This window comes from Oncorhynchus clarkii, chromosome 12 (genome assembly GCF_045791955.1).
Source record: "Oncorhynchus clarkii lewisi isolate Uvic-CL-2024 chromosome 12, UVic_Ocla_1.0, whole genome shotgun sequence".
Taxonomy (NCBI): Eukaryota; Metazoa; Chordata; class Actinopteri; order Salmoniformes; family Salmonidae; genus Oncorhynchus; species Oncorhynchus clarkii.
In genome coordinates this window covers 89,574,668-89,589,482 of record NC_092158.1, presented here as the reverse complement: position 1 = coordinate 89,589,482, position 14,815 = coordinate 89,574,668, and the positions used below count along the sequence as shown (strand labels likewise).

Sequence of the window (14,815 nt, the reverse complement as noted above, 5' to 3'; positions counted from 1 at the left end):
AGTGAGTGAGTGAGTGAGTGAGTGAGTGAGTGAGTGAGTGAGTGAGTGAGTGAGTGAGAAATGTCATTTTGTTACTTCGGATGAACTATCCCTTTATGTCAATATTATGGAAACATATCCAAGACATGTCTATATGTACTCTTTTAGAAAGAAAGGTGCTATCTAGAACCTTAAAGGGTTCTTCAACTGTCCACATAGGAGAACCATTTGAAGAACTATTTTTGGTTGCAGGTAGAACCCTTTTGGTTCCAGTTTCTACATGGAACCAAAAAGGGTTCTACCTGGGACCAAAAAAAGGGTTCTACCTGGAACCAAAATGGTTCTCCTATGGGTCCATCTGACTAACCTTTTCAGAACCTTTTTTTCTAAGAGTGTAAGCATACCTTCAAATAAAGTATTAGCAATGTACCTGAAGGGAATTGCGATATTGAGAGCTTGGAATTATCATGTTCTATCTGCAATTTTGCCCAAATTGAGTTCTGGACATTTTCTTGTTCTGTTCAATGTTCTCTACCTATATAGTACTCTAAATACCCACCAATTCATGTTGTTAAGTGAATAAGGATATGAGATAGAAATTGCTCACTCCATTCAAAACAATAAGGTTTGGTAACTTTAAAGCCAATTATCTCAGAATCAACTTTTTACAGAAGGAACCTTATAATTCTAAGCTCCGACTACGTCACCTCCCATCCTTCAGAAATCTGGGCCTGTTAAATGACATGGCCACACATGGAAGCAACCATCACTGGTGGCCGTGGTTCAACATGTCTGATCCTGCCTCCGTCACCATACCTGACTACAGAGAGTGGTACCATCACTACGGCTCCCAGGTGGGGACAAACATCACCGACTGTGACCTGGATGAGGAGATGAGCAAGGTGAGGGTTAGATTAGGTTTTAGGGGGCTTGTGGTTCAAATCCTATTTTCAGAAATAATGGAGAAAGGAGTCCTTTGTAATGTAGGCACAAAGTTATTAATAAGGAGCTGTCTTTACCTGGCTCTAACTGTCTTTACCTGGCTCTAACTGTCTTTACCTGGCTCTAACTGTCTTTACCTGGCTCTAACTGTCTTTACCTGGCTCTAACTGTCTTTACCTGGCTCTAACTGTCTTTACCTGGCTCTAACTGTCTTTACCTGGCTCTAACTGTTTCCCCTACCTTGTATTCCCTCTCTTTCTTCACCCCTTACAACCTCCTGTTAACACCTTGCCCCCCCTCACTCATTCTCTCCCTCCCTCCCGTGTTCTCTCCCTCCTTCGTTCTCTCCTTCGTTCCCTCCCTCGTTCCCCCCGTTCCCTCCCTCCCTCGTTCTCTCCTTCGTTCCCTCCCTCGTTCCCCCCGTTCCCTCCCTCCCTCGTTCTCTCCTTCGTTCCCTCCCTCGTTCCCACCGTTCTCTCCCTCCCTCATTCTCTCCCCCCTCCCTCCCTCGTTCTCTCCCTTTCTCTATTACGTTTTTAACCCCCCCTCTCTAACCCATATCTAACCTCTCTCTAACCCATATCCTACCCCTCTCTAACCCATCGCTAACTCATATCTAACCCCTCTCTAACCCATGTCTAACAAATTCTCTAACCCCTCTCTAACTCATATCTAACCCCTCTCTAACCCATATGTCGCTCAAACCCTCTTAATTTCAATACGTTGTTGAGAAAGGCAGGTTGCAAATATCAACATACTCCACATAGAATACAAGTTACAAATATCAACATACTCCACATAGAATACAAGTTACAAATATCATCATATTCCACATAGAATACAAGTTACAAATATCAACATACTCCACATAGAATACAGGTTACAAATATCAACATACTCCACATAGAATACAAGTTACAAATATCAACATATTCCACATAGAATACAAGTTACAAATATCATCATATTCCACATAGAATACAAGTTACAAATATCAACATACTCCACATAGAATACAGGTTACAAATATCAACATACTCCACATAGAATACAAGTTACAAATATCAACATATTCCACATAGAATACAAGTTACAAATATCATCATATTCCACATAGAATACAAGTTACAAATATCAACATACTCCACATAGAATACAGGTTACAAATATCAACATACTCCACATAGAATACAAGTTACAAATATCAACATATTCCACATAGAATACAAGTTACAAATATCATCATATTCCACGTAGAATACAGGTTACAAATATCATCATACTCCACATAGAATACAAGTTACAAATATCATCATACTCCACATAGAATACAAGTTACAAATATCATCATATTCCACATAGAATACAAGTTACAAATATCATCATACTCCACATAGAATACAAGTTACAAATATCATCATATTCCACATAGAATACAAGTTACAAATATCATCATACTCCACATAGAATACAAGTTACAAATATCATCATACTCCACATAGAATACAAGTTACAAATATCATCATACTCCACATAGAATACAAGTTACAAATATCATCATATTCCACATAGAATACAAGTTACAAATATCATCATATTCCACATAGAATACAAGTTACAAATATCATCATACTCCACATAGAATACAAGTTACAAATATCATCATATTCCACATAGAATACAAGTTACAAATATCATCATATTCCACATAGAATACAAGTTACAAATATCATCATACTCCACGTAGAATACAAGTTACAAATATCATCATACTCCACATAGAATACAAGTTACAAATATCATCATATTCCATGTAGAATACAAGTTACAAATATCATCATATTCCACATAGAATACAAGTTACAAATATCAACATACTCCACATAGAATACAAGTTACAAATATCAACATATTCCACATAGAATACAAGTTACAAATATCATCATATTCCACATAGAATACAAGTTACAAATATCAACATACTCCACATAGACTACAGGTTACAAATATCAACATACTCCACATAGAATACAAGTTACAAATATCAACATATTCCACATAGAATACAAGTTACAAATATCATCATATTCCACATAGAATACAAGTTACAAATATCAACATACTCCACATAGAATACAGGTTACAAATATCAACATACTCTACATAGAATACAAGTTACAAATATCAACATATTCCACATAGAATACAAGTTACAAATATCATCATATTCCACATAGAATACAAGTTACAAATATCAACATACTCCACATAGAATACAGGTTACAAATATCAACATACTCCACATAGAATACAAGTTACAAATATCAACATATTCCACATAGAATACAAGTTACAAATATCATCATATTCCACGTAGAATACAGGTTACAAATATCATCATACTCCACATAGAATACAAGTTACAAATATCATCATACTCCACATAGAATACAAGTTACAAATATCATCATATTCCACATAGAATACAAGTTACAAATATCATCATACTCCACATAGAATACAAGTTACAAATATCATCATATTCCACATAGAATACAAGTTACAAATATCATCATACTCCACATAGAATACAAGTTACAAATATCATCATACTCCACATACAATACAAGTTACAAATATCATCATACTCCACATAGAATACAAGTTACAAATATCATCATATTCCACATAGAATACAAGTTACAAATATCATCATATTCCACATAGAATACAAGTTACAAATATAATCATACTCCACATAGAATACAAGTTACAAATATCATCATATTCCACATAGAATACAAGTTACAAATATCATCATATTCCACATAGAATACAAGTTACAAATATCATCATACTCCACGTAGAATACAAGTTACAAATATCATCATACTCCACATAGAATACAAGTTACAAATATCATCATATTCCACGTAGAATACAAGTTACAAATATCATCATATTCCACATAGAATACAAGTTACAAATATCAACATATTCCACATAGAATACAAGTTACAAATATCAACATATTCCACATAGAATACAGTTTACAAATATCAACATATTCCACATAGAATACAAGTTACAAATATCATCATGTTCCACATAGAATACAAGTTACAAATATCAACATATTCCACGTAGAATACAAGTTACAAATATCAACATATTCCACATAGAATACAGTTTACAAATATCATCATATTCCACATAGAATACAAGTTACAAATATCATCATATTCCACATAGAATACAAGTTACAAATATCAACATACTCCACATAGAATACAGTTTACAAATATCATCATATTCCACATAGAATACAAGTTACAAATATCATCATATTCCACATAGAATACAAGTTACAAATATCATCATATTCCACATAGAATACAAGTTACAAATATCAACATACTCCACATAGAATACAAGTTACAAATATCAACATACTCCACATAGAATAGGTAGGTCACAACTACAAATATCAACATACTCCACATAGAATACAAGTTACAAATATCATCATATTCCACATAGAATACAAGTTACAAATATCAACATACTCCACATAGAATACAGTTTACAAATATCATCATATTCCACATAGAATACAAGTTACAAATATCAACATACTCCACATAAATGAAAGTGTTTGTCCCTCTTGTCCCTCTCTCTCTAACCCCCAGGGTGTGGAAGGGACGGGCCTGGCGTTCATTGCCTTCACAGAGGCCATGGCCCAGTTCCCTGCCAGCCCCTTCTGGTCCACGCTCTTCTTCCTCATGCTGCTCAACCTGGGCATGAGCACCATGTTCGGCACCATGCAGGGGATCCTCACCCCCCTCATGGACAACTTCAGCCTGCTGGGACGCCACCGGACCATGCTCACAGGTAATACAGACACATTCACACACACCAATGACCCAATACACAAATGCACCCACGTACACACACGTGCGCACACACACTCAACTAAATGTTTCAAAGACCGACAAAGAGCACAACTACAAACTCAAACACCCAAAAATATAACAAGTTTTAGTTTGTAGTTGTGCTCTTTGTCTGTCTGTCAGTCACTAAATAGCTGTGTTCTTTGTCATTATGGTTCAGTGTGTCACTAAATAGCTGTGTTCTTTGTCATTATGGTTCAGTGAGTCACTAAATAGCTGTGTTCTTTGTCATTATGGTTCAGTGTGTCACTAAATAGCTGTGTTCTTTGTCATTATGGTTCAGTGAGTCACTAAATAGCTGTGTTCTTTGTCATTATGGTTCAGTGAGTCACTAAATATCTGTGTTCTTTGTCATTATGGTTCAGTGAGTCACTAAATAGCTGTGTTCTATGTCATTATGGTTCAGTGAGTCACTAAATAGCTGTGTTCTTTGTCATTATGATTCAGTGTGTCACTAAATAGCTGTGTTCTTTGTCATTATGGTTCAGTGTGTCACTAAATAGCTGTGTTCTTTGTCATTATGATTCAGTGTGTCACTAAATAGCTGTGTTCTTTGTCATTATGATTCAGTGTGTCACTAAATAGCTGTGTTCTTTGTCATTATGGTTCAGTGTGCAGCTGTGCCCTGGGCTTTGTGATCGGACTTTTGTTTACCCAGCGCTCAGGGAACTACTTTGTGACAATGTTCGATGACTACTCTGCCACCCTACCCCTGATCATCGTGGTGGTCTTTGAGACATTCGCTGTGGCCTGGGTGTACGGAGCTGACCGGTAAGATGTCCAAACAGGTTTACCAATACCAATGTAATAGTATAATACCAATGTAATAGTAGAATACCAGTGTAATAGTATAATACCAATGTAATAGTATAATACCAGTGTAATAGTATCAGTGTAATAGTGTAATAGTATAATAGAAGTGTAATTAGTATAATACCAATGTATAATACCAGTATAATACCAGTGTAATAGTATAATACCAATGTAATAGTATAATACCAGTGTAATAGTATAATACCAGTGTAATAGTATAATACCAGTGTAATAGTATAATACCAGTGTAATAGTATAATACCAGTGTAATAGTATAATACCAATGTAATAGTATAATACCAGTGTAATAGTATAATACCAATGTAATAGTATAATACCAGTATAATACCAGTGTAATACCAATGTAATAGTATAATACCAATGTAATAGCATAATACCAATGTAATAGCATAATACCAATGTAATAGTATAATACCAATGTAATAGTATAATACCAGTATAATACCAATGTAATAGTATAATACCAGTGTAATAGTATAATACCAGTACAATACCAATGTAATAGTATAATACCAATGTAATAGTATAATACCAGTACAATACCAGTGTAATAGTATAATACCAGTGTAATAGTATAATACCAGTGTAATAGTATAATACCAATGTAATAGTATAATACCAATGTAATAGTATAATACCAGTGTAATAGTATAATACCAGTGTAATAGTATAATACCAATGTAATAGTATAATACCAATGTAATAGTATAATACCAGTGATGTACAGTATAATACCAGTGTAATAGTATAATACCAGTGTAATAGTATAATACCAGTGTAATAGTATAATACCAGTGTAATAGTATAATACCAGTGTAATAGTATAATACCAGTGATGTACAGTATAATACCAGTGTAATAGTATAATACCAGTGATGTACAGTACTCCTTTCTTACGGTACGATCCTGCCTACTTTCTGGATCATGTCCAATACGTCACATTGTGATGTCCCTCCGTAATACGGTACGATCCTGTGTCCCTCCGTAATACGGTACGATCCTGTGTCCCTCCGTTATACGGTACGATCCTGTGTCCCTCCGTAATACGGTACGATCCTGTGTCCCTCCGTAATACGGTACGATCCTGTGTCCCTCCGTAATACGGTACGATCCTGTGTCCCTCCGTTATACGGTACGATCCTGTGTCCCTCCGTAATACGGTACGATCATGTGTCCCTTCGTAATACGGTACGATCCTGTGTCCCTCCGTAATACGGTACGATCCTGTGTCCCTCCGTAATACGGTACGATCCTGTCTACTTTCTGGATCATGTCCAATACGGTTTTTGAATTGGGCTTCAAGAATATAAAATCAAATTCATCAGGTTGAGAACACCTTTATTTAACCAGGTGGCTAGTTGAGAACACCTTTATTTAACCAGGTAGGCAGGTTGAGAACACCTTTATTTAACCAGGTAGGCAGGTTGAGAACACCTTTATTTAACCAGGTAGGCTAGTTGAGAACACCTTTATTTAACCAGGTAGGCAGGTTGAGAACACCTTTATTTAACCAGGTAGGCAGGTTGAGAACACCTTTATTTAACCAGGTAGGCAGGTTGAGAACACCTTTATTTAACCAGGTAGGCTAGTTGAGAACAAGTTCTCATTTACAACTGCGACCTGGCCAAGATAAAGCAAAGCAGTTCGACACATACAACGACACAGAGTTGCACATGGAGTAAAACAAACATACAGTCAATAATACAGTATAAACAAGTCTATATACGATGTGAGCAAATGAGGTGAGATAAGGGAGGTAAAGGCAAAAAAGGCCATGGTGGAGAAGTAAATACAATATAGCAAGTAAAACACTGGAATGGTAGATTTGCAGTGGAAGAATGTGCAAAGTAGAGATAATGGGGTGCAAAGTAGAAATAATGGGGTGCAAAGGAGCAAAATAAATAAATAAAATAAATAAATACAGTAGGGAAAGAGGTAGTTGTTTGGGCTAAATTATAGGTGGGCTATGTACAGGTGCAGTAATCTGTCATATGGGGGAGCACGTTCGATCTAATGAGTGAACATATAGTTAATCTTAAAAATTCTTACGAGAGTTTGTTAACAACATGTATTTCGTTTTGCCCATATTAAGCACAAGTTTTAAATCAGCAAGGTATTCCAGAATAGCTATAAAATCTTACTGTAGTTTTAACACAGACAGATTAACGGTTGGGGCATTAGCATACATAATTAAAAAGAAGAAACATTTTTTTACCTTTATTTAACTAGGCAAGTCAGTTAAGAACAAATTCTTATCATCCGCATATAGATGAAGTTGAATTTTTTTTTACAGATTGACCAATGGTGTTTATATAAATAGTGAAGAGAATATGTCCCAAAATAACCCCTGGGGTACACCTTTATGTACTTCAAGACATTCAGACTTAACCCCATCAATTTTGATGGCCTGAGTTCTGTCACTAAGATAATCATGAAACCATGAACGGGCATCAGAGTTCAGCCTTAATCAAGGACAACTTACATAGTGATCAGATTTAGCCTTTCTGATTTGTCTTAGACAATGATTCCTCAGTTGCTTAAAAACTTACCAGTCCAGGCCTAATCATGTGTCCCTGGCCTTGACCCAAACATCAACTGTTTTATGAATGACTTCTGCATCCTCTGGAGTGTTCCAGGCATTCGATTGACTTTTAACCCTTCATTTTCTGAAGGGAACATGATTATCTGCAATAGTATTGAAGACATCTGCAAAATGTCTCAAAGCTAAATCAGGTTCAGAGATATCTGAAGTACAACCAAGCCTCTGATAGGCTGAGTGGAATTGTTGCCATATTGTGGACAGCTATCTAATCCTCTAACATCTCCACAAGAGTCTAGCGGGCTAGAGGCTATATGGGGTTGGTTTGAGATTCAGCATCTGTGATGAGGACACCTCTATCATCTCCTCTCCTTCCTAGCTTCTTGGATGACATTGAGATCATGCTGAAATGGCGCCCCCCGGTGCTGTATAAGTACCTGTGGAAGTACGTGTGTCTGTTTGCTATGGTGGGCCTGCTGGCGGCAAGTCTACTGCGAATGGTCTTCAAACGACCGACCTACACAGCCTGGAACCACACCACGGTGAGATACCCCTACAATGGCCCTGGTCCCTGTTCCTGGCTGGCTAGATGGAGGGCTTCCTTTCCTTCCTTCCTTTTGACCTTCCTAACTTCCTCCCTAACTTCCTTGAAGTACATTTTTCTCTCAATTGCTTGATTACACTCATGTTCTTTTTTCACTCTCTTCTTATCCCTCCCTCCCTCTTTCTTTATTTATTTTCTCTCTTTCTTTTCTCTCTCTTTCGCTCTCATCCCCCTATACAAGGTGCTATCTAGAACCTAAAAGGGTTATTTGACTGTCCCATTGGAGAACCCTTTTGAGGGCCGCACACTGTAGGAGCTCAGATGCAATAATTGAATAACCTAAAAACCAACGTTTGGACAGACAAGCTGTGTTCATCAGGGTGTGATGACAAACACTGCAGGGTGACTAGTTTATATAGTGTCAAAGGACACACACAGGTGTCTGTAATCATAGCTGGGTGTGGCCTGATATCATTGGTTAATTCTCAGATATAAAAATAACATACCAAAAACATGAATGGATAGCATACGATCATAGAAGCAATCTGGCTACATAAGCCTACAAACATTTACAACAGCAAAATCACAATAATCACAAGAATGGCTTCAGATCACAGTCTACGTTGAGACCGAAGGGAACAAGGGTCTTTAAATTAAAGCCTTTTTTTTTTAACAATAAATTGTCGAGACCACCCCCTCTCCTAGGGTTCGATGCCGATATAACGTAAGGACGGAATCGAGTGGTTTGCTTCCAAAAAGTGTGCTGTAAACTGGGTAAGTCGAGTTTTTGTACCTAATGGTGCTACGATGCTCTGAGATACATACTTTTAATTTGCGTTTTGTTTTACCCACTTACTTTTTACCACAAGGACAAGTTATAAGACAAATAACTGCCTTAGTGGAGCACGTAATAACACCTTTGATTGGGATCTGTTTCCCTGTTTGGGGGTGTTTGAAGGATCAACATTTATAAGTGCCATTACATTGAGCACAGACGTTACACTTGTAGATTCCATCCAGTAGGGGCGCAAATAGATGTTCTGCAGGGATATCTTGGTGTGGGTAAATCAGAGTTTACCAATTGGTCTCTGAGATTTCTGCCCAGTGAGAATACGATCAAGGGAAGGTCCGAAAACACATTACCGATACTATCATCGGATCTTAGAATGTGCCAATGTTTGTGAACGATTCCGTTAATTTGTTCAGAGCACTTTGAATAGCGGGTAGTTAGAACGCAAGAATGTTTCTTTTTGCGAGACTCTCCTTGAAAAAGATCATGTCACCCTGCAGTGTGTATTATTATACCCTGATGAAGACAGCTTGTCTGTCGAAATGTTGGTTATTTGGTTATTCATTATTATAAATTGTTCAAGTGTTCTACTCCGCTGGCCAGCACCTCGCCAAAATAGGTGTGCGTTTCTTTTGCCTCTAGAAGACCCCTTTTGAGTTCCATGTAGAACCCTTAACACAGAGGGTTCTACATGGAACCTTAAAGAGTTCTACCTGGAACCAAAAAGGGTTCTACCTGGAACCAGAAAGGGTTCTCCTATGGGGACTGCCGAAGAACCCTTTTGGAACCCTTAGAATGTATGTCTTCCTCTCCAGGCATCGGAGACAACTCTGGAGTACCCAGGCTGGGCCCTGGCCATGTTGGCCATGCTGATCCTGGCTGCCACCCTGCCTGTCCCTGTTGGCTACTTCCACTCCTGGCTGAAGAACCGTGGCATGGGCCCCGAGGGGGAGCTCGCGGGCCAGGAGATAGACAGAGAGAGGTACACCAAGTGCAACTCCAGCGACGCCCTGGACTCCAACTCCCAGCATACCCCTTCGGTGGAGGATGATGGCCGACCCAGGGCTAGCTTCCTACCACTGGGCCTCGACCACTACAGACTCCTCCCACAACAGGAAGACGTGGAGGAGGAGGAAGAGGATACGATGTGAGAGAGGGTTTGAGAATCGAGGGACGAAGAGAGGAGAGTGGCCGCGGGAAAGAGAGCCCCACTTTAGAGAGAGAGAGCGTCTCTTGACTGAAATAGTGGAAAGGACTCCACTTATATCCCCAGACTTTTAATTGATAGGCAATCTTAGTAATGTATTACAATGTATGTCCATATCATCCATATTACCAAAGAAACCTAACATTAGCACAATGTAATAACCTGTATCCTTAGTGCCAACGCACACCTATCAGTGACCTATCAGTGACCTATCAGTGACCTATCATAAGTCACCTATCATAAGTCACCTATCATAAGTCACCTATCATAAGGGACCTATTATAATTGACCTATCATAATTGACCTACGACCTATCATAATTGACCTATTATAATTGAACTATCATAAGTGACCTATCATAAGTCACGTATCATAATTGAATTGAATAAGTCACCTATCATAAGTAACATCATAATTGAACTATCATAAGGGACCTATTATAAGTGACCAGGGGTGGCAGATAGCCTAGGTGTTGGGCCGGGAACTGAAAGGTTGCTGGATGGAATCCCTGAGCTGACAAGGTAAAAATCTGTTGTTCTGCCCCTGAACAAGGCAGTTAACCCACCTTTCCCTGGTAGGCTGTCATTGTAAATACGAATTTGTTGTTAACTGACTTTTTTAAATTGCTATATACAAAACCTATTATAAGTGACCTATTATAGGTGACCTATCATTATACTGAAAGTACTGTAAGAAGTGCCTTATCCTATCATTAGTAAGTACTGTATGCCTTATTATAGGTGACCTATCATTATACTGATAAGTACTGTAAGAAGTGCCTTATTATATATAGGTGACCTATCATTATACTGCTAAGTACTGTAAGAAGTGCCTTATTATAGGTGACCTATCATTATACTGATAAGTACTGTAAGAAGTGGCTTATTATAGGTGACCTATCATTATACCGATAAGTACTGTAAGAAGTGCCTTATTATAGGTGACTTATTATAGGTGACCTATCATTATACTGATAAGTACTGTTCGAAGTGCCTTATTATAGGTGACCTATCATTATACTGATAAGTACTGTAGGAAGTGCCTTATGGTTCAAGTGCTGTATTAACACACCCAGGATCCTGTTCCTTGAACTGTGATGACAGTTTCAACTAGCTGCTCACAGGTCAATTATAAGTATGACTTGTATTCTTGGGTTTCTTGTAGTTTGACTTGATTCTGCTCCAAAGACACTTCTGAAGGTGAGGAGTATTGAGGGAAGCGAAGGACTTTAAAGTCCAGCTTGTATATTGCGTAGTAATACTCTTGTAAGACAAGTAGAGGCTCTGATCCAGAGAGCCACAAAATATATATTTGATATATTCTGATATGCAGTTTTTTTTATTAGGGTGCTAAACTTAGTTCAAGAAAGTAAGGAGCTGAATTTGGGGCAAAGATTGGGGAAGTTGTGCAGTGGTACTCGGTATGACCAGTAACCGCCCATAAACAACGATCCTGCAAAAGTAACTTCCAAAGGATGTTTAGAAAAGAACATGCCTTGTGTCTGGGGTTTTACTGGCCTGTAGTATGTGATGGTAGTGAGGAACAGCACAATCCACATAGCTGTGTGTTAGTAGTGTTAATAGTAGTGAACGGACTGAAAGGGAACTTAACATTCACATCATCTCCTGATGCCTATTGTTGCCTCTGACCCAACGTGTCTGTCTGTCTGTCAGAGGCCCCACCAGGGGGCAGGTCACCAGGCAGAACCAGTGAGCTAGGGAGGCCCCACCAGGGGGCTGGTCACCATTCAGAACCAGTGAGCTAGAGAGGCCCCATCAGGGGGCAGGTCACCAGGCAGAACCAGTGAGCTAGGGAGGCCCCACCAGGGGGCTGGTCACCAGGCAGAACTAGTGAGCTAGGGAGGCATCAGGGGGCAGGTCACCAGGCAGAACCAGTGAGCTAGGGAGGCCCCACCAGGGGGCTGGTCACCAGGCAGAACCAGTGAGCTAGGGAGGCCCCACCAGGGGGCTGGTCACCAGGCAGAACCAGTGAGCTAGGGAGGCATCAGGTCACCGGGCAGAACCAGTGAGCTAGAGAGGCCCCATCAGGGGGCAGGTCACCGGGCAGTGCCAGTGAGCTAGAGAGGCCCCATCAGGGGGCAGGTCACCAGGCAGAACCAGTGAGCTAGAGAGGCCCCATCAGGGGGCAGGTCACCGGGCAGAGCCAGTGAGCTAGAGAGGCCCCATCAGGGGGCAGGTCACCGGGCAGAGCCAGTGAGCTAGAGAGGCCCCATCAGGGGGCAGGTCACCAGGCAGAACCAGTGAGCTAGGGAGGCCCCATCAGGGGGCAGGTCACCGGGCAGAACCAGTGAGCTAGGGAGGCCCCATCAGGGGGCAGGTCACCAGGCAGAACCAGTGAGCTAGAGAGGCCCCATCAGGGGGCAGGTCACCAGGCAGAACCAGTGAGCTAGGGAGGCCCCACCAGGGGGCAGGTCACCAGGCAGAACCAGTGAGCTAGGGAGGCCCCACCAGGGGGCAGGTCACCAGGCAGAACCAGTGAGCTAGGGAGGCCCCATCAGGGGGCTGGTCACCAGGCAGAACCAGTGAGCTAGGGAGGCCCCATCAGGGGGCTGGTCACCAGGCAGAACCAGTGAGCTAGGGAGGCCCCACCAGGGGGCTGGTCACCAGGCAGTACCAGTGAGCTAGGGAGGCCCCACCAGGGGGCTGGTCACCAGGCAGAACCAGTGAGCTAGGGAGGCCCCACCAGGGGGCTGGTCACCAGGCAGAACCAGTGAGCTAGGGAGGCCCCATCAGGGGGCTGGTCACCAGGCAGAACCAGTGAGCTAAGTATCTAATAATATATTTTGTACATAGTGTATATGTATGTTTGAAACAGGAATTGCTTACTTTCAATGAGCTGCAACTTTACCTCCCTTATGATCTTGAGACCATGGTGCAAAGTCTCAGTCCTCAAAGCAGACTAGTCCTTTAACCTAATCACACTGCCGTTCTGATCCTAACCATACTGGTCTGGTTCTACTCCTTTAACCTAGTCACACTGTCGTTCTGATCCTAACCATACTGTTCTGGTTCTACTCCTTTAACCTAGTCACACTGTCGTTCTGATCCTAACCATACTGTTCTGGTTCTACTCCTTTAACCTAATCACACTGCCGTTCTGATCCTAACCATACAGTTCTGGTTCTACTCCTTTAACCTAGTCACACTGTCGTTCTGATCCTACTCCTTTAACCTAATCACACTGCCGTTCTGATCCTAACCATACTGTTCTGGTTCTACTCCTTTAACCTAGTCACACTGTCGTTCTGATCCTAACCATCTAACCATTCTTACTACCTTGTCCTTTGCAGGCCAGTTCAGCTTGGCTCAGATCGACTCCGTAGTGTGAAAATAACTGTTTTTTCATCCTTGCCTTGTTACCAGTGATTGATTTGTCGCTGGGAAACGAGGTGTGTGCACACGTCAGCCAATCATTAGTTGATCATAAGTACCAGGGAGAAACACTAACCTAGCAGGACTGTGGATGTCGAGGGCCTGAGTTTATGCACCCTTGATCAAGACAATCAACTCTTACTGTATTTCTCAGTGTTGAGTTTATCCAGGTCAACTGTTACTGTATTTCTCAGTGTTGAGTTTATCCAGGTCAACTGTTACTGTATTTCTCAGTGTTGAGTTTACCCAGGTCAACTGTTACTGTATTTCTCAGTGTTGAGTTTATCCAGGTCAACTGTTACTGTATTTCTCAGTGTTGAGTTTACCCTGGTCAACTGGCTAACTCATTGATCCTGCCTGGTGAGTTTACCACCCAGCTCTGCCCATTCATGTCATTAGATATAAACTGGGAGTTCTGAGTGCTCTGCACAGCTATAACCATCAAAGCAAAGCTAGTAGCTGCAACGGAGACTGCAGAGAGAACAGAATCCTCCACAGTTAGAACTGGGATGTAGACTTCACAATGATTGTACAAACATCATCATGGCATCACAGCGTAACTTAGGCCTTATTAGTAACTGTAATGAAATAACAAATTGAATGATTTAATACCAGACATGTACCCAGTTACAGTCCAC

At 40.4% G+C, this 14,815-nt stretch overlaps 1 protein-coding gene across 5 annotated transcripts in view; it reads left to right on the top strand.

The window, feature by feature from the left end:
• Positions 1-13,296, top strand: part of LOC139421612 (sodium-dependent neutral amino acid transporter B(0)AT2-like) — a 33,076-nt gene extending 19,780 nt beyond the window's left edge. The window contains exons 8-14 of one of the 5 annotated variants that reach the window (XR_011635658.1): positions 701-881; positions 4,611-4,812; positions 5,483-5,642; positions 8,624-8,786; positions 10,394-12,477; positions 12,663-12,793; positions 13,069-13,124. Coding sequence is in view for 1 of the 5 variants with exons in the window: in XM_071172670.1 (XP_071028771.1) it covers positions 701-881; positions 4,611-4,812; positions 5,483-5,642; positions 8,624-8,786; positions 10,394-10,729 (1,042 nt within the window). In the remaining 4 variants the exon portion in view is untranslated. Of the gene's footprint in view, positions 1-700; positions 882-4,610; positions 4,813-5,482; positions 5,643-8,623; positions 8,787-10,393; positions 12,794-12,833; positions 12,853-13,068; positions 13,125-13,263 lie in introns of those variants that run through there. The other 4 variants (XR_011635660.1, XR_011635661.1, XR_011635659.1 and 1 more) reach the window with 4 other exon arrangements.
• The last annotated feature ends 1,519 nt before the right edge of the window (positions 13,297-14,815 follow it).